Source organism: Amblyomma mixtum, chromosome 3, assembly GCF_055824585.1.
Source record: "Amblyomma mixtum isolate Tamu chromosome 3, ASM5582458v1, whole genome shotgun sequence".
Lineage (NCBI taxonomy): Eukaryota > Metazoa > Arthropoda > Arachnida > Ixodida > Ixodidae > Amblyomma > Amblyomma mixtum.
The window spans coordinates 430,974,134-430,992,586 of NC_143014.1; the positions used below are offsets into that span (position 1 = coordinate 430,974,134).

Genomic DNA, 18,453 nt, shown 5'->3' on the forward strand with positions numbered 1-18,453 from the left:
TACTGACAATATTTAGCAAAACAAATATTCGCTGGGAAGCCTATAAACAAACGATTCACGGACAATGCATGACGCTACCTCGCATAAATCTGTCTTCATGCTGTTGCCTCTGAATCAATGGCACATGCCCATGGTGGGTAATGGGTCGTACTGTCTTGCTTTCTTGTTGTTATTTTTTTTTTTCATCGAGGCTTTTCACAACTGCGCGACTGGCAAGCTTCGAGCCATTACCGGGTTCATTCACATCCGGCGCCAAAGTAAGCGGAGCCATTGCATTTCCACCCTTTTGTCTATGGGTCCCGGCCTTTTCAGGTTTCATTCATGGTTCGCAGTTTAGCCACGCTGAGCGCCATGACTTGACATGCAGCAGGATTGAAGATCCGACATCTCAAAACATTCTCATATTGGTAGCAAAGGGGCTAGGTCTGAATGCACTAAGCGAGTCGTGTGAATCATCTTAACGGAAAGTCGGCCCTAGCCCCAAACGGCTTATTTGAAGACTAGCCGTAGGAAGGGAAATGAGGCAACAATCAGTAGCAGAAGGCGCGCCACCAATTCATCGTGCACAAATAATTCATATAGTAGAATACAACTAAAAAAAACCACCACTTGGTAACAGTGACCGCTGTTCGCGGCACCCTGTATTACTCCACTGACCAATTACAACAGTGAGCAGAATCATTTTGCTAATATTTAGCAGTATTAAACAAGCCGGAGGCATCAAAAATCTTGGGCTTATGACGTCAAGATTAGTTTTGATTAGGTGTAACACTAAGATTTAACACGTCATTTTTTCCCCGGACAATTTTGGATTAGAACCAGTTACCCTAAGATGTTGCCACCATTAGTGGAAATGAGCACTTTAATGGCATTCACTATAGCTGACCCGTGTCACTAAAGCGAGTATAGCGGCATAAACGCAACAGTCATCCTAAACGTTACTAAACAGTCACAGGGTTACTAAACTGTCCTGCTGTATATAACAACACCATTTCGCACCAGCTGCCGCGGTGGCTCAGTGGTTATGGCGCAACGCTGCTCACCCGAACGACACGGATTCAATCCCAGCTGTGGCGGTGGAATTTCGATGGAGGCGAAATGCTAGGGACCCGTGTGCTTTGCGATATCAGCGCACGTCAAAGAACCCCATGTGGTCGAAATTTTCCGGCGCCCTTCACTACGGCATCCCTCATAGCCTGAGTCGCTTTGGGACGTTGAACACCCATAAACCACTGCAATGCAGTTGTGCGGAAATTAAATTCTCGAATTCAAGGTATGTTCCCCTGTAATCACTACATCCTGTGGCGCATGTTTATGGTACAACTGTTGGTCTATTTTTGTGGTCCATTCTAGCATTGTTTTTCCGTGCGCATGTTTTTTTCGTGCGCATGACAATTCACCAGTACTTTTCGTTGCCCTTTTGTCCCTGTTTAGGCGAATGCGCCGCATAAAATAGCGCCTCTATAGCACCGAATTCATTTGAGCATGAAAAGAGACGTTTGCGCGTCAGGTCAAGGACTTCTGCTTCAAATGCTCCAGTCATTATGCAGGATTTGAGATCTTCGCTTAGCAAGAAGGAAGACGTGGTGTTGCAAGCGCAAAGAAATGGCCACGGACGAGCGCAGTCGCTACCCTTGAAAAGAAAATGGCCGCCCCCCTCCCACCCCGCACCCCTTCTTGGGCAAACTTCTCGAGCAAGATGGTTGCATGTGGGTGTTGTGCGGCGTGCTAAAATGCGTGCGTGCGCGCTCACGGAACTACATTGCGCAACAAATTCCTTCGCGCCAGACGAAGGCCCATTTATTTGAAATTGAATGCCACATGCGCGGGCGGATGTTTCGCAATGCAACACGCCAAGAAAGCATCCAACGACGCTAGTTCGCCGCAAGTTTCTTTTTTTCTTTCGTATTTCTGTCTTATCTTTTTCGCGCTTTAGCTGCGTACTCCGCCGCTGGCTAAAGGTGCGCATCAGCGACTGCGATGGCACAAGTGTTGCTCGGCCGCAGGCAATGAAATTTCAGTCTCAGTACCGCAAGCCTTTCTCCCTCGGCGTTCCTGCATGCACAGCTGTTGAACGGTGCCACTGCCGACTAATAGGGAGAGGGCGCCTCTCGAGCTGTTGCTACGCGGTTCGTGCCGGCTGCAGCCTTAAATGGCTGCCTGGATCGGCCATAGAAATTCAGAAGGATCAGCTCTTGGTATCTGCGCAGCCACAGCTTTCAGACTAAAATTGTTCTGCCCGATATGTTTCCGCGGGCTGTCGGCCATCGCCTGTTTCTTTTTTTTGTTTGTTTCTTGTAGAGCGCTTCTCCCGCTTCCACTTTCCGTTTTTATTTATTTTTTCAAATAGTCGTGCAATGCAGCATTCATAAGCAGGCTAAAAGTAATGGTCAGCTCCTACGTGATGCTGGAACGTTTCGTTTCCTGGACGCATATACAGGTTGTGCGCACCGGTCACGTCGCGTAGGGAGGTGTCGATATTCCGAAAAATTTGCCCACGGCGTGCACGACCGGCGCTATAGAAGTCGGCGTACAACTGCCCACTCCGTCGAGGAGCCGCGCGCTGTGAACCGCGAACATGACTGTACAAAGTTTGAACTTACATTCAATTTAATGACAAGGTTTTCATTCAAAAGCAGCGAGTTTGTATCGGCTCATGCGTAGCTCTTGTTCTTAGTGATGTATTTCTAGCCCACTGTGACAGAGTAGTTTCTGAGCGCCCGAAAGGTTTTAAAAATGCGCATGTTTTTAGATACGTGGGTGATTTTGAGATTTTACTGGAGGGGAGTGAAGATGATTTTTCCGCGACCGTTAACTAGCTTTTAGCTCTTTTTGGAGAGTGGTCTAACTCTCTCAAATTGGCGCATGAAGTTTCAGACGATGGTGTTTTACAGTTTAGATTTGAAGTTAACATTCGCGGAGAAACGTGTACCTGGGAGCACCTGCCCTCTAAGGGCAAACAAACCCCTCTTGTTCTTTGATTCATCTCATTCTAAACTAAACGCTGGATTTGGTCCCGCGTCCGTGGGATTAACAGTAGGACGAAATTGCCACTGAGCCGCGTCTGCAGAAGCAGGCAGCACGGGTGCGACAGTTGGTTGCGGAAGAATAAATGCGTGGTAGTACGGGTGGGTTTAGCGCGCGGCTGGGCGGACGCAATGCAGCGCTGACGTCAAAGAGCGCACGTGAAGACATTTCGAGGAAGCGAAATCGCCCGTGTCCATTGTGCAGGTTTCCACGAATTGTAGCCGCTTCTTCCATTGTATGTCTACCATTCCGTATTTTACATCTACTGCAGCGTTGGCTTCCTGGCTTTGAGTGTCCGCCTCTCATGTGAAAGGAGGGCCGTTCGATCGGTATTCCCTGGTCCATTAACTGTGTAATGTCCTGCACAGGGTGCTCCTTGAACCACCTGGCCTAGCGACATTAAAATCAAACCATTATCATCGTATATATGATGTCCAGATACCACTCGGATGCTTTTTCCCCCCTTATTTCTTGGAGTGTTTGCCGACAGTACCTGTTCTAGTTATCCAGTTGATAATGTAGCGTCCTCCTAGGTGATATATGTTTTAACGAGCTGTATATTGAAGGAAATGGGTCTTACGTACGCGCTCAAATTCCAACAAAGCAATTTCGAGGAGGTGGAGTCAAAGATGCGACGAAATACCGTTTCGCTGAAAGGATACATTGGAAAGTACAAACGGTGCCCATTAGTAATTATTGAAGGTGACGTTTTGGCTCCCAGCACAGGGTCTTCGCTTGTTCACAGTGTCGGGCAAGGGCTCTCGTGCTGGGAAGCCCAAGCATCTTGTAGCATTATTGGTGCGAGTTTTAACTTTTTTTTCCCCTGAAATTCAAAGATTATACATAATTCAGTGAAAGGTTATGCCTGCGTTCGAGCGCATGTGCTTCTTCAGCGCACACACTTTTGCAGTTACTACCCAATTTAAAGAAAGTCCGGTTTCTCCTTCACTACTTGTTTGATAAAATACGAAAGTTATCATTGGAACTGATTTTTAAAGCCGATAATAAGATTCCTATGAGATACGACTTCATCAACTATCTTATCTCGGTGCATTGATTATCTTTGTGCCTGAAAAGGGACTAAAATATTACACATGTCAGTATAATCGTGCTGACTATAAATGCTACCTTCGGCTAGTTTTCTGTGTCTCATAACGTTACTTATCTCTATAGCCAAACGGGCGAGTTGGTGGTACATGTTGAAGGCAAACAGCTCAACGACGCAGACAGAGTGGAAGAAAACACACTTACTTATCTCCCCTATTTACAGTTGCCCGAAATATGCGCAGTCCTGATTAGCCGCAGTCAGCACTTGATAGTGTAATTGAAAAATCAGTAACAATGATAAACCACATAGCCGGCATGGTGATATCGTGCGTGGCCTTATTAGTGCAAACCCGTTCGGCAAATTCGAGAACATGACATGAAAACAACGTGCTTTCACGGCACGCAGTCAGAGGCTTGGTTTAGTTTAGTTTACGGGGGTTTAACGTCTCAAAGTGACTCAGGCTATGAGAGACGCCGTAGTGAAGGGCTCTGGAAATTTCGACCATTCGCGGTTCTTTAACGTGCACTGACATCGCACAGTCCACGGGCCTATAGCATTTCGCCTGCATCGAAATTCGACCACCGCGGCCGGGATTGAACCCGCGTCTTTCGGGTCAGCAGCCGAGAGCCATAACCACCGCGACGGCTCTGCAATAAGAAGCAGCGAAATGCCGCGCACTAACTAGCTCAACTACACACTCGGGCTCTGGCGCAAGAACCTGTATTTGGTGGGGTACGTGCATATCTATTGTCCAGCGCCAGGCGTTATGTAACCTTCTCGCCTCCCGTATCAACGCGCTCGCTACCCATCACGTACGATCGCATCTGTACCGACCGAGTTTACACTGAGATGCCGTGCACGGCTACGCCATGCCGACGGTATGGCCACAAACGGGTGACTTTTAAATATGGAGCTCGGCTCCTTACCTAGTATGCACTGATCCGCATATTGCGAACTGGCCTGCATGATAGGCTGTGACTTTAACGAACGCTGACTTTTCATGTGACATCAATTTTCTGTTACTCTCCTTTCTCTTTCTTTTTTTTTTACCCTCTCAACCCCTTCCCCCCGTGTAGGGTAGCAAACCGATTATTCTTTGGTTAACCTCCCTGCCTTTCCTGTTATTCCTCCTCCTCCTCAGCGCGAAACATGCAAACACAGAAAGGAGATACACGCACGACGAACGCTGATTTCAACAGTTGAAGTCAGCGTTGGCCCTGCGTGTATCGCCGTTCTTTAATCTGTGTATTTCGCGCTGAAAAAAAAATGCATTCTACGTACCAAGACCAACTAGCCAGTCTTTACACTTTAACAAGTAGCCTGATTACTTCGTTATTGTAGAGAACAGCAAAGTTCATCGTTTAATTTTTAATGCGATATAGCTTTAGGAGGACCATGAAGATGAAAACTTTGGGGAGGCGTCAGGGTCTGTATGAAGCCTGCACGTGCCAAGTGGTGTTGAGGATGATATGCCTCTCTCCACCTTCCACCTGTCAACCGTCTAACTCTTCCTCTGCCCCTCTCCACTCGTAAACGAGAGGAGGGAGACGCCGGACGAAAAAAATGACTCAGACAACAAAGAAATATCTGCGCAAAAATGAAGCTTGGAGGAGCTATTCCTTCCGGCATTGTTCGGCAAGAGCAACCCGGGTCTCGCAAGCCTCACCAGTGGCTGCGTTTGAAACAGCCACCTGCCAGTGCAGTGGTGCGTTGCTTAACCGCTGCGCCACTACACAGGTAGTGGAATGAGGACTCGCCCAATCTAACAAATTTATTTTGAGTAGCTGCGTGGCCTGAATTAGGATCGCAATTTGAATAGACTGGCGAGCGAAAGAAGCATGCTGTTGCATTTCCTGCACACCAATACATTTAATCGCTGGGAAATACTGCGTTTTTTTTCCACCTTTCCAACATGCGGGTCTTCTTTTTTTTCTTTTCATACGCTAAGCTGCACATTCGCTCCTTAATCCGACCTCTCCACCCGTCATGGCAGTAAACCCCCATACGAAATCACCCCTCTGCATGATTAAAGAGCTCCCACGTGACCCAAACACGTTACAAGAAAACTATCTATACCTTTCCATGTGCTTTCTGCAACAAAAGGAGGTCTTTATGCCAGTTGATCACTGCTTTTCCCCTCATATTTGCCTCGCAGCGGGAACAGTCAATTAGCTTCTGGCTGCATCACATGACGGGCATAACGAAGGTTGGCAGCGTGTCAGTAACCATGGGCGCGGCCGAAAACAGCCCGAAGAGCGCTAGCGTGGTGCCAAGTCGTAAGACAATGAAGAGCTGCAAGTTTGAGCCTTGAATCGACAGATACAACGTCGACAGCCTCCCCTCAAACGTAACTCTGAGCCAACGCCAGCGTGCCCGTCGCGTGAGCGTCGACGGCTCAACACTGGAGGTAAAGTCACTGGAACTCTTAACTGGAGGTATGGCGATGCGCTTCGCGGCAAGAAAAAGGGTTAATTTCAGATTTACAAGTCGGCCCAAGTTTCACTTCCCGAAATTGCCGCGTTGCACAGAGCCCCTATCCCTAGGGTTAAATGGGACGAAGCAAACCAAAGTTTCCGATAGGGCGAACAGGAAGAAAGTAAACGCTGGTCAAGATGGAAAGGGCGAAGCAGCATGAAGACAGGACGAGAGAAAGAAGCGACACACAGGCGATGACATTCAGTCGGCACACCGGAACAGAGCATCGTTAAGCCGATTAATACCTGAAGGAGTGTCTTATAGAGTCGGCAGTGTATATAGCAGGACGCTTGTAATGGGCCAGTACTCTTAGGACAACTATAGGCGGCCACTGTTTGACAGCAGTGTTTGACAGCACCCAGAGAATTATACCTGCATCAGAATAACCTGAATAATCAACCTTAGAGTGTGATCTGCATCTGCAAAAGATGAGGAGTATAGTATTGCGGCTAAGTTATACTACTCGCTGCGGATTCGGACGGACACCTGGCGACCAATGAAAATAATACACGACCGCGACAGGTGAAAATAAACGTCAGGAAGCGATACTCTGTTGCAAGGTTCTGCTGTTCCCAGGATAGTTCGGACAGCGTAAAACTGCTTCGAGAAGGCCAAGGAGCGCCTTTGTCACCACTTTGGTCTTACTAAAAGCAAAGAAAGACATAGCCTATGTCCGGACTAACAGCTAATGCCAATAGGGGCGCTCCTGTTGCACCTATGTTTTCCTTTTACGGTTGATCACGGCTATTATTGTTGCATATGATGACTAAGGCGGTTGACTCGACCGTGGTGGACGCAAATGGGAAATCGTCATGTACCACTACCGTTGTATATTGTGGTACATCGTGGAAGAGAGCTTCGTGGCGCAAGTGTAAACGCAAGGGTGAAGGCGCATAAGAAGACGCCAGTTTCGTTTAGATTGTTCCCGCATCTTTCTACGCCGTTCATGAGAAAAGTGCCGCTTTCGGTGGTGGTATAGCCACATTAATGAGAAATTTAGACCGTTAGAAATAAAAAGCGGAGCACGCACAAGCACAGCGCTCTGTCTGCGTCTTTTCTTCAGCTGTAATTTCGTTTTTTTTTACAACTTGAACTACCCAACATCCCAATCTTCGCCACGCCATCCGGGCATAAATGAAGAAATGTTTGAGACCCTGGAAGCTTCGGAGTTTCAAACCAGTTAAGATGTTAGTTCGCACATGGTAGACGTTTTTAGGGAAAGTGTGAATATTTCGGAGGAAAGAAACAGGGTGTATCAGCCTGGTAGGGAAATTGCCGTATATATTGTGAAGGTGGTCCTGTTAGCTGTTGTAGTAACCGCTGAGGTACCAACTGTCGACTGCATCTGAACAAATATGAACCTGACAGACAGCTTCTCCTCCGCAGCCTGCATATATATCATATCAGCGTCTTTGTTCACCCGTCGGTAGAATATGCCCGCGAGCACGCTGATGGCCACTCGTGAAAGGGGGGCATACGAGGGGCCGACCTTGAACAAGCAACGTCGATGTCGCGCGGGCGCCATTCCACATCGCAGACGTCACACGGCAGCATCACCTCTCCTATTCGACGATAAGGCACGTAAACAGGTCGCCTATCAATGCGATGGCCGCCAGGGGCGTCAGTGGCTGCCCAAGAACGGTTCCGATCAACGGTGTACCCTCACTGCTCGCTATCGACGACGCGAAGAACGCGGGGGCGGCCGTAACAATGCGTCCCACAATCAAGGCAGCCTTCCAGGGAGCGCTCGAATGAAGACAGCTTTAGCCAGCTTATCGTATCGATGAGCGCACTTCGTGTCTTTTCTTTTGGCGAGCTCGCCGCTCTCCACGCGGTAGCTGAAATTGAGTCCATAACACGCCGCTTCACACATACTCGCGATGTGTATGAGGCAGTAAAGGCAAATTCGTGCGTAGCCGCTCAAATATCTGTCGTTCAGAGCTGCTGGACTGTCGCCCTGGCGAAAAAGAAATAATCCCAGACGCACCGACCGGAGCCGACCACATCACGGGACCACATTTGAACCCACCTGGACAGCACGCCCACCACGTGGGCGCAGGCGCATTCGGTTCCGTTATGCTACGCCGGCCGCGTCATTTACATCAAAGTCCCAGATACGTTTTACATTTGTCACAGCAGTGATTAGCGGGAAGAGAGATTCTGAACAGCGCCCGTCTTATTTCTTCGTTTACAGCACTGGGCCAAAGAGGCTCGAGCTTGCAATAAATACCCTTAAGGATAAATCAAAGTTTCGTTTATTCTGTTCGCTCTTTCCTCGTGATGCATAACAGACACCAAAATATTTGGCTAAACACTCCATGCGAATAGAGAAGAGCAGCTAGCGGAGTGAGCCAAAGCGAAAAGTGTGCACGCGCATCGCAAGCAGAAAGGAAAGTAAAATAAATGAAATGACGCAATGAAACCACAGCAACGTGCGAGAACCATAGGATGTCGCACCGGCTGGGATGCTGCTGAAGGTGGCGTCCTATATTCAGCATTGCTCCACACCCGTACACGTGCCGTGCGCTTCGTAACCATTCGAACACACGAGAAGGCGGCACTCTGCGTCACTGGCTGCTTCGTCATGAAATGCACGTGTAGTGCGCTTTGTAACTATTCGAACACCTGATACTTCACTCAAGCTGGGCGCTCCTTTCCTATAGCTCAAGATCAGTATCGCAGAACACTAATGCAATAATGGAACGGCAAGCGAAAATCTCATTCTATGCAGAGAGCCGGCCAGCGAAGCGGTGCACAGGTACAAAACGCAGTTGCAAAGAATGAATCGGGATAAAAATGGCGCTGTAACTGGGAGCACTCAATCACGCTCGTGAAACATGGTGCCTGCCATCTTCTCGAGGGCGCAAACATGTCCCCGTTGCCACATGTCAGCTCGTGACCATTTCTCTAAGGCGGGACACAGACGCTTACTGCATATATCCACAGATTGAAACGCCCACTGAGAGCTCTTCCACAATATTCGTTCGTTTCTCGGAACAAAGGGCAGTGCGAGGCTTTCACACGTGCGCTTCCTGCACCTGTCTCGGCAGCTAGCATGCAGAGTTCGTGAGTTTGGTGCATGCTATAGAGGATCCGAACTAATTTCGAGTATTGCGAGCTCTTTACATTGCGCTAGAAAGTAATCATTCCACGGACGTTCTTTTCGTTTCACCTCGACCTGGGCTGGGATCTAACCTGAGAATTTGTGCTCATCAGCATAACTTCTGGCTAGCTTATCACAATGCTGACGTGACGCACACAACAAAAGCAAAAGACGATACTCGCTGCAGAAAGTCGCGTCCTTTTTCATACGACCTACACTGCGCAAGCCTGTTGCGTACGCCTCGCCCTCGGAGCCCAAAACTGGCGCCCAGCAACATACAGAAACCCGCATTCCCAAATGCAGCTCGGGCTCGGCATACTTGTGCGCAAGCTGTGGAGTCCCGCTTCTACTAGCTCGAGCCACCTGCATCGAAAAAAGAAAGCTGGCTGGCACCGTAGATCTATATATATATATATATAGAAAATTACGAAGGACGGCGTCTGGCACGCTAGTGTGTGCCGGTGTAGCACGTGGAATACGCGAAATGCAAGCGAATGAGGCGCTCGAAAATGAAACGGCGCTGACGCTTGCTATATACGTGCGTGCTGCGCAACGCTTAGCGAAACCCGTAACTGCGGTCGCGGGGCTGGCAAAGCCGGAATGCGGCTCCACACGGCCCCGCTTACCACTGTGTATTCCGCCACGTGCCCAGGTGCTAAACTGCGGCCACAAAGTGGAATACGAATAGCTCATGTGGACCACAACTCACTCTTTCCGTGTGTAGATTGCTTGCATGGGTGTACACTTGACCCGTTGATTAAGTGACGTAACTCGTGCATGACGCGGAGTCATGCCTAGTTCACGACAGGAGCATATAGTGATCATACGAGCATATGTCATCACTGCAAATACGTGTGTAAACTGCGACATTGGTCACCATCGTCATCATGAGCGGAGCGAAGTTCACTGTCTTCTCAATTCCTATACATTGAAGTGCAGGTGTGCGCGCCGTTTTTACTTTTATGAGTGCAGTGAACTGTCTGTTGAGTGCCCGGGTATGCAAGAATTTGGACCTGCTTGGCCAGGCACTATTTGCCCGCTTGACGGCCGCAGCCGCGGGCGGCGTGCAGGTGTATGACAAATAACGATGTGGAGTTGCCTTCTTGGGAGGAGGACCGAAAAAGTTCGTTGCGGTGTATCTGTTGCAATACGCAATCGCAGCCTATGTCAGGTTGTTGAAAACAAAACGGCTTAGATCGGACCCTCATAAAAATGGTCTATAGACAGTCTACAAACTGCCTACAGATATTGCATTCCTACAGATATTTCCTTTTGTATATTCATAGTCTACAGACTGCCTATCGCATTTGTATTGACTAAAGACTATTCATTAGGATTTGTCTACAGAGAGTCTATAGACTTTGTAGGCGTCTATGGACAGTCTCTCCAAAAACTGCCTAAAGACTGCCTAATTTTTGTACGGGGAGCATATTGGACCTCTTTCCAGTAGTGCATCCTTCTAGCGGCCGCCAGGCGAAGTGCGCCAAGAGTGGCCGCCTAGCTCCCTCACATCTTTTCTGTGAAAATTCCTTACCAAGGCAGGGTGGGCTGTTTTCGGGCTGTAGTTAACAGCAGTGCTGGTTTTAGGTAGCCAGAGACGGTACGCGTGAGTCATCTCTGGACGCACCTTCCGCGCTGCACTTTAAACCGTCACTCATGGAACCATACAGCATCTGCATGCGCCTAGAAGATGCTAGCACTGCACGTAATTATTTGCCCGAAATTTGTTGCGACCTTGACCAAGAGAACGGCGTTCTCCAAAGAATACACCCGTCTGGAAAGAACACGTGCACCGAAATCGTCCCCTATTTTTGCCAGGCACGATGGGCACCAATAAACGATGAGACTGTACGCATGCGCAGGAACGTGCGGGATGAGCAGCATTTTTGCCCGCAAGAAAAAAAAAAATTAAGCCTCTGCACAGGTGTAAACAAAAAACCGCTGCTATTTGCTGCAGCAAATACGGGCTCACAAATAAAAAAAAAAAGTAGGAAAGGATGGGGGTGAAGGGGACCAGCACTACCTGCATTCAACAAAACAACTATGCAGGCAGTCATAGCGCGCAACAGTATGGCCACGCGTCGCGGCGCAGCCACAGGAACGAAAAAACGCCCTTGTCCGGCCAATCCGATAATGACCCTCACCCCAAAGCAAGGCGAAGGGGGTTTGTCAACGCCCTTCGACACATCTATTAGAGAAGCGGAGTGTGCTGCCCCCCTCGCGCATTTCCCTTTGTACAGCGTCTTTTGGGCTCGCGAGCAGCCCTCAGTTCGAGCTTTTAGACGGAAAGAAAGAGGTAAATGCCCAAAAAATGAAAGAAACGAAAAAGAAACAGTTAGTCCATCTTCCGGGTATAATCTAGTCCCGTGTCTAGTTCCCTACCTCCATTTCCCCGTTCACGTCATACACCAGGCACCAGCCGGGGGGGGGGGGGGCTGTACAGCTTTCTGCCGCCTGCCAAATCTGATAGTGAATAGGATCTACAGGCGGAGCACCAATAAACGGATCACACTCGGAAGGTTGATCAAAATCCTGACTATAGAGAGTCAGCCGAAAACGCCAAAGTACAACTCTGAGCTCGCCCCACGACATCCGCAGAGGCTAAAGGGAGAGGAGGAAAACTCTTCCCCTTACAAAAATGACTTTTGAGCTTCAGTTGATGCCTTGTTGAGCTCCTGTTGAATCAACTGGAAACCAACATGAACTCAATGTATGTTGAGCCTACTCAACGCCTGCTACACGGAATTTTTGTTGAGCTTAGTCAAGAGATTTACTGTTGAGCAATTTCTGTTGAATTTCAGTTGAATCATCTCAAGGCAGCCGTTTCTAAGCCTAACTAAATGAAATCATTGCGACATGCATCGTGTAAACAGAACCTGATCACATTACACATATTAAAACACATGCAGCACCCGTTAAAACTCTTATAAACCGCTCAAAGTCATTTTCTTGCATAGAAAAAAGTGAAATATGCTCGTTCAGACATACCTACTTTGGAGGATTCGTATGTGCGATCATAAAAAAGGGCGCTTAATTAATGCTTTATTTAAGTTGTTTATGAACGAATCAAGGTCGTCAAATAATAGACCGTTGCATATGAACTTGATTACTTCTACTACACATAAAATAAATAAATATTAATAATAATAACTGACATAACTTTGATGATAGGCAGGCCGCAACCTGCGCAGGTCCGGACACCCCTGAGTAGGACTATATAAGGGCGAAGCCGAGGTTGCACTTAAGATCGTAAGATGAACTCTGTCAGTTCTTCAATAAAGAAAAAAAACTCTGTCAGTTCTTCCTATAGCCTCGTGTGCAGTACTGTGCCATGCTCTTTATCTGATGGGTGTGTAGGGCTAGGGTGTATGTATGCATACGTATTTATATACATACGTGTTTGTGCGTATGTGTGGAGCACTACGTCACAGAGGATGACGGCTTCACGTTAACGAGAAATTGCAGCAATAAATATGAATATACCGCCGAAAATTGCATTGGTAGTCGGTCCATCTGGCGCAATACAAATGTATTCCCAGAATTTTCTTGCTTTTTTACCCCAGCCAAGATTTAGAATGGCGTGTTGATTCACTCCCGTGATTCCAACATGAATTCAACATGAACGCAAAGCAGAAATTTCATTGAGAATGCTCAACTCTAGCACAGTGGCCACTTTTCCAATGAGTTTCAACTCGGCCTCAATAATTCACCAACACTAGCCCATCCTGGTCACAACAAAAATTCAACATGGCGTGTTGAGTCTGCTCATGAGAACTTCAACACTGTCTCAAGAAGCATTTTTGTAAGGGTCGACAGCGTGGAAACATTCCGCAGAGATCGCCCTGATGAGCTCGCTCGTAAACAGTCGTCATAGCGCACGAAAACAAAAGAATAACACCCGTCAATCTTCTCCTCCCCGTTCAGCCTCGATGCAGCGTGTCTGCTAACTCCGTCCACAGTCGGCCCGCCGCTGTGACCGCGTCATCGCTATCGGATTTCGGCGGTGCGTGTACGTCAGGTCAGTAATAGTCCGATGAACCGAGCCGAGAGAGGGACGGCGCGTGGCTGCAGCGAAAAGCCGTGCTGTGGAAGTGGGGACACTCTTTTGGACTGCAGAGATTGAAGAAATCCTTGAAATGCTTCTCTGCGCACCAGAAGTCAACGAAATGCGCTCAGAAAACGCCGGTAACCACCTCCACCCCTAAATCAAAGAAGTCCATGCTCTTCAGCTTTAGGGAAAGGCAAATCGCACTGGAATGATCAAAGCTGGAATCGCATTTACATTATTGATGGCTGAAGACAGGCGTAGATGGTCTACTCGGAAGAATATGTTTGAGGTGGACGAGTATTATGCTGTGGGCATCGCCCGCAAGAGACAGTGTGAGACAGGTTGAAAGAAAAAACTGGAAATGGCGCAAGAAACGGGGACACAGAAGGCACACAAAAGACAGGACTGACGCCAACTTGCAATTGGGGTTTATTGCACCAAACCTGCCTTTTGTACCACAACCAAGCCATATCAACAAATTTGTTGATATACATAGGTACACATACATGGATATACATACATGGGTTCTGCGCCAGTGTTTGTTAACGAAACACATCTAATTGTATATCTGTTGAGGCGAACGGTCGTGAATAGAGATTTTGTTCGTTTCATTCGCACTTGAAATGCCCGTCTTAAGCCGACTAAGCGGAGCCAATCGCGGGTGCTCACATAGAGGTCGTCCCCTGCAGCGCTCGTAGCCGTTTTCACCACTAGGCTAGTAAGGCGCGCAGGTCAAGGTATGTGAATCTCCCCGGCAAACCTTGAGCAGCGCTCGGTAGCGCCGGCTAAACATAGCGAATCGAAGCGCCCAGCGGGGCATACAGCGAAAGGAAGCTTCCCCCGGCTGCTTGGTATGTGCATAGATATGTACGCATGCATACATACGCAACGCGCTGCCCAACTACGACTTTCCACAAACGCGCGCGCCCGGGGAGAGCATCGCAAAATCTGAGTCAAGGACAGCCGGCGGCGAGAAAAAAATTACGGAGCAGCGCGCGCCCATTTCCTCGTTGAACGGCGCTGCCGCCGGCTTCGCCCTCCGCGCTTTCCGTTTCGCCGCAGTCATTGTTCTTGCTATTTTTGCTTCTTTCCACGCTCGGCTAGCTAGATTATTTACGAAGGTCGCCGGGCGACGGAACGTCGTCGCCTGACGGCGGTTTTACCTCCTTCCATCCTTCCTGCTCGGAGGAGCCGCCGCCTGCGCGCGGCACACGCCGCGAGGAAAGCGGAATGGAGCTCGCAGCTGTCATGCGAGCACTCGGCTTCCGAGGCGCGTTAACCTCGGCCTGCGTCGATCAGAATCGAGCGGGATAAAGGGAAGAGGCTGTTATGCACCCAGGCCGAGTCTGAACGAGCCTTCACGCCCCACTCGACTGCTGCAAGGGACCGTAGCTCACAACGGCTACTCCATATGCTGCTATCTGCGCTATGGCGTACGGGTTCGGAATAGTATACGTTTTTAGCACACCGGAGACGTATGCCGGCTTACGGGAGGCCTCCTGCGCACACGCCTGGCCGCACACATTTCAATGCGCGTGCGCGGTAGGCGTCAGGTATCCGGTATTCCAAAAACGCGATTAAAGAATAAAGTCGGCATAGTTGGGGCTTGTGATTCACAGATTGCGACATATTATTAATTCTAAAATACACACAAAGGACAGTGAGCCGAAACACACAGGAAAGACGGTAGACTACAATTCTTCAAAGCAATAAGGGTCGGCTGGCGCTGCTTCCGCAGAAAGTCACAAACATGTGAAGCGTCGCGAGTTCTCGTCCTAAGCACAGCTTCAAAGTCAAGACTTGAACTTCCAACGGAACGAAGCGGTTGCTCAGCGCGAAAGTGATAATCCTGGCTTGTTCTCCCCTTTTTTTAGCGCTAGGAATATGTCGCAGTCTGTGAAGCTAAAAACGCCTAGTGAGGTGATCACTCAACGTAAGGTATACCGCCAAGAGCTAACACGGGCCACAAGTGAGAAAACACCGCTTGACCAGCCTGCATTTTTTCTTTTTTGCCCCTGGTTCTTTTTCGCCTTATGCTGCGTAGCACGTACACACTGTCGAGGTAGAAGCAATATGAGAGGGAACACGGGAGCGTATGGCCTCCGCGTTTCGTTATGCACTGCCGCCGAAAGCCGTGAAGAATTTTCGGCAAAGGCACATGCCCAGTTAGCATGGCCGGCTGCTCTTTCCGCGCATGCGCCTGGTGCCGCCCATCTTCGTTGGCTCTCTGCGGCAGTACTTCATGAAACGCGGAGGCCGCGCGCTCCCGTGTTCCCTCTCATGTTGCGCCTGACTGTACCAGGAAAGGTGCGTTTCAACTCGTTCACCTCTTCCCCCACCCCATCTCACAACGTAAGAAAAGCTCCTTAGAAATGATGGCCTTCATAGCAGCTGACTGATTTTTTACAGTGACGCGCCGGGCGGCAGCTTCGCCCGCTTGAACAACGCTTTGGCTACAATCGAATGCGAGTGTTACAGACCACTAGCGCCAATCTGCACAGCTCTTGATGGCACTGAATAATGACACCGAATGGGCGGTGTCCTACGCCCTTTTTCTTTGCATCCGATGTATCGCAATGAAAGTGCACTCGCCGTTCCACTTGCAGGCGAATGTTACCAGCTGATTCCTGTCCACCGCCGCGGGTAGTCCGCACCAGGAATACTATCGTATGCGAAGGGCATGCGAGAAGCGATCCTCAGTTGACAGCTTTTGGCTCAGAAACACAAACCAAGCGAATGTCAGTATTAGTGGCGAGAGAGGAAAAAAAAATCTCATCACGTCATCCAGATTAAATGCATGGATTGAGGGATGTTTGAGTACTTCACTGGTTCCCGAAAAAAAAAATGCACGTCTGATTCAAAGTTTTTTCATTCACAATAACGTGTTAGCGTTATGCGAAAAACAGACGATTGACAAGCAATGCGCCACCCGGTCGCGGCGGGCTAACCAACTCGAACGAGCAAAGCGCAATGTCAAGACACGCATGCAGCGTGCACATGCATTTTTCCCAACCTTGCGCTTTATATATTCACTGAGGCTACAGGAAACAATCCCGTGGGAGCCTCGCACTTCTCGAGGCGACATAGACATGAAAATAATTGGGGGCAAAAGCAATAGCGAACATGTGAAACAGTTTAAACGCTTTTCAATTTCAGCAGGGCATACGTCTAATACCCATGACATGAGCGAAAACAAAAGCTCAATTTTTTTTTTCACACGCGATCGGCGTCAGTGATAATGAAACACCAGCACTCGACCCTGTGTTCAACCCGGCGGCCACTCACAGGGAACGCACACGGGCAGCGCCGTAGAGAATCGTCAAACCAGTTAACATTATATATATATATATATATATATATATATATATATATTCCTTTTTTACATGGAGCGCTCTTTGCAAAAAGCCCACAATTATTGGAGCAGTACCTATACAGTGTGACTGGTAGCAGTATGAATCAACGTATTTTCTGCGAGGCTCTGAAAGTATCGTCTCCGTGAGCGGTTAAGCAAAGTACGCCCAGCATCGAGCAGCCTGTACGGACAAGCGAGCAGTAGGCGTCTATACAAAACAGCTCGTCAGCCACGCGGATAGGCCACAGCGACACACAATACACTCGCGGGCGTCTCGTGTTGCGAGAGGCCCCGCGCACGGATCGCCTGTCGCGGAGCGCGGGTCGCAGCCCCGCTGACCCACACTCCGCGGGAACAGGCGCTGTCGCTCAGGGCATGCGGAAGGAGGTACTCACTCTTGAGAGCCCACGGCAATCCGCTCCTCAGGCGGTCCAGGTAGAAGAGCGTGTCGTTGCGGCAGCGGGCCCCGATGCGACTCGCCGGTGAGCCCAGCACGTCTTGCAGCCGGTCCAGGAGCACGTGGTTGTCGGTCGAAGCTCGGGCCGCCGGAGCCTCGGAGATCAGCGCCGCCACTGCGGCGACCGCCAGGAACCGAACGAAGGCTCGACTGCGGGTCATGTTGCTCGTGCGCACGTCGGTGAACGTGCTTCTTTGGAGCGGACCTGAGCACGTGGGTGGCGGCGCTGAATAGAAGCGACGGCAGGTGTTCGCTGAAGCCGAGCCAGAGATTCCGGCACTGATAGCAGAGCCGACGATCATCGATGACTGCAGGAAAGGACAATGAATTGGCCGTACGAAGAGCAGACTGAGGGTAAAATTGAGCGAAGCTGTACTGCAAGCTCCACGGTGGCCGGCAGGACCTGTTGAAAAGTGAGGTAGAGGTGTCTCTGGCCGAGTAACGAGTACGAGTCAAAAGGAGCCCAGAAAGGCAGATGTAAGGTTAAATAGTCCAGGCCGTGAGTCCTTGCCGCCGTCCTCTTCGGGCGGGGTTCCAGTAGCACTGTCTCTTGTCGACGATCGGCGACCGTGGCATCCGACAAACTCAGCCAATGCACCCGCGCGACGGATTTATATGACCGCGCGAGATGTCCTTGTGGATGTTGATGCAGGGTTAGTCAACCCTAGGTGGCTCTCGCTCGCGGGGTCAGTGGTCGCGGGCCATCCAGGGTGCGGGGTCAAAGCACGGATGCACCAGGGGCGAGGTCTCTTCCTCTCTCTTGCGCCGAAGGTGACGACGCGCGCGCGCGCGCCGGACTGCACAAGTCGTGAACGACGCCGTTCCCGGTTCGCCGAACGAGCCGGCGATTGTCAGCGTGCCAGCAAGCGGCGCGACGTCAAGCGCGTTGCGCAACGCGCGTAGGCGGCGTCGATCGCTGTTGTGGCGATGACGCTGAAGGAGA

The 18,453-nt window shown here is 49.7% G+C and overlaps 1 protein-coding gene across 1 annotated transcript in view; it reads right to left on the reverse strand.

Annotated features, from left to right (window-relative positions):
• The window catches only part of LOC149358100 (nose resistant to fluoxetine protein 6-like), an 81,033-nt gene extending 63,362 nt beyond the window's left edge, over positions 1-17,671 (reverse strand). The window contains exon 1 of the mRNA XM_089576728.1: positions 17,449-17,671. Coding sequence (XP_089432854.1) covers positions 17,449-17,671 — 223 coding nt within the window. The remainder of the gene's footprint in view (positions 1-17,448) is intronic.
• Between the last annotated feature and the right edge of the window lie 782 nt (positions 17,672-18,453).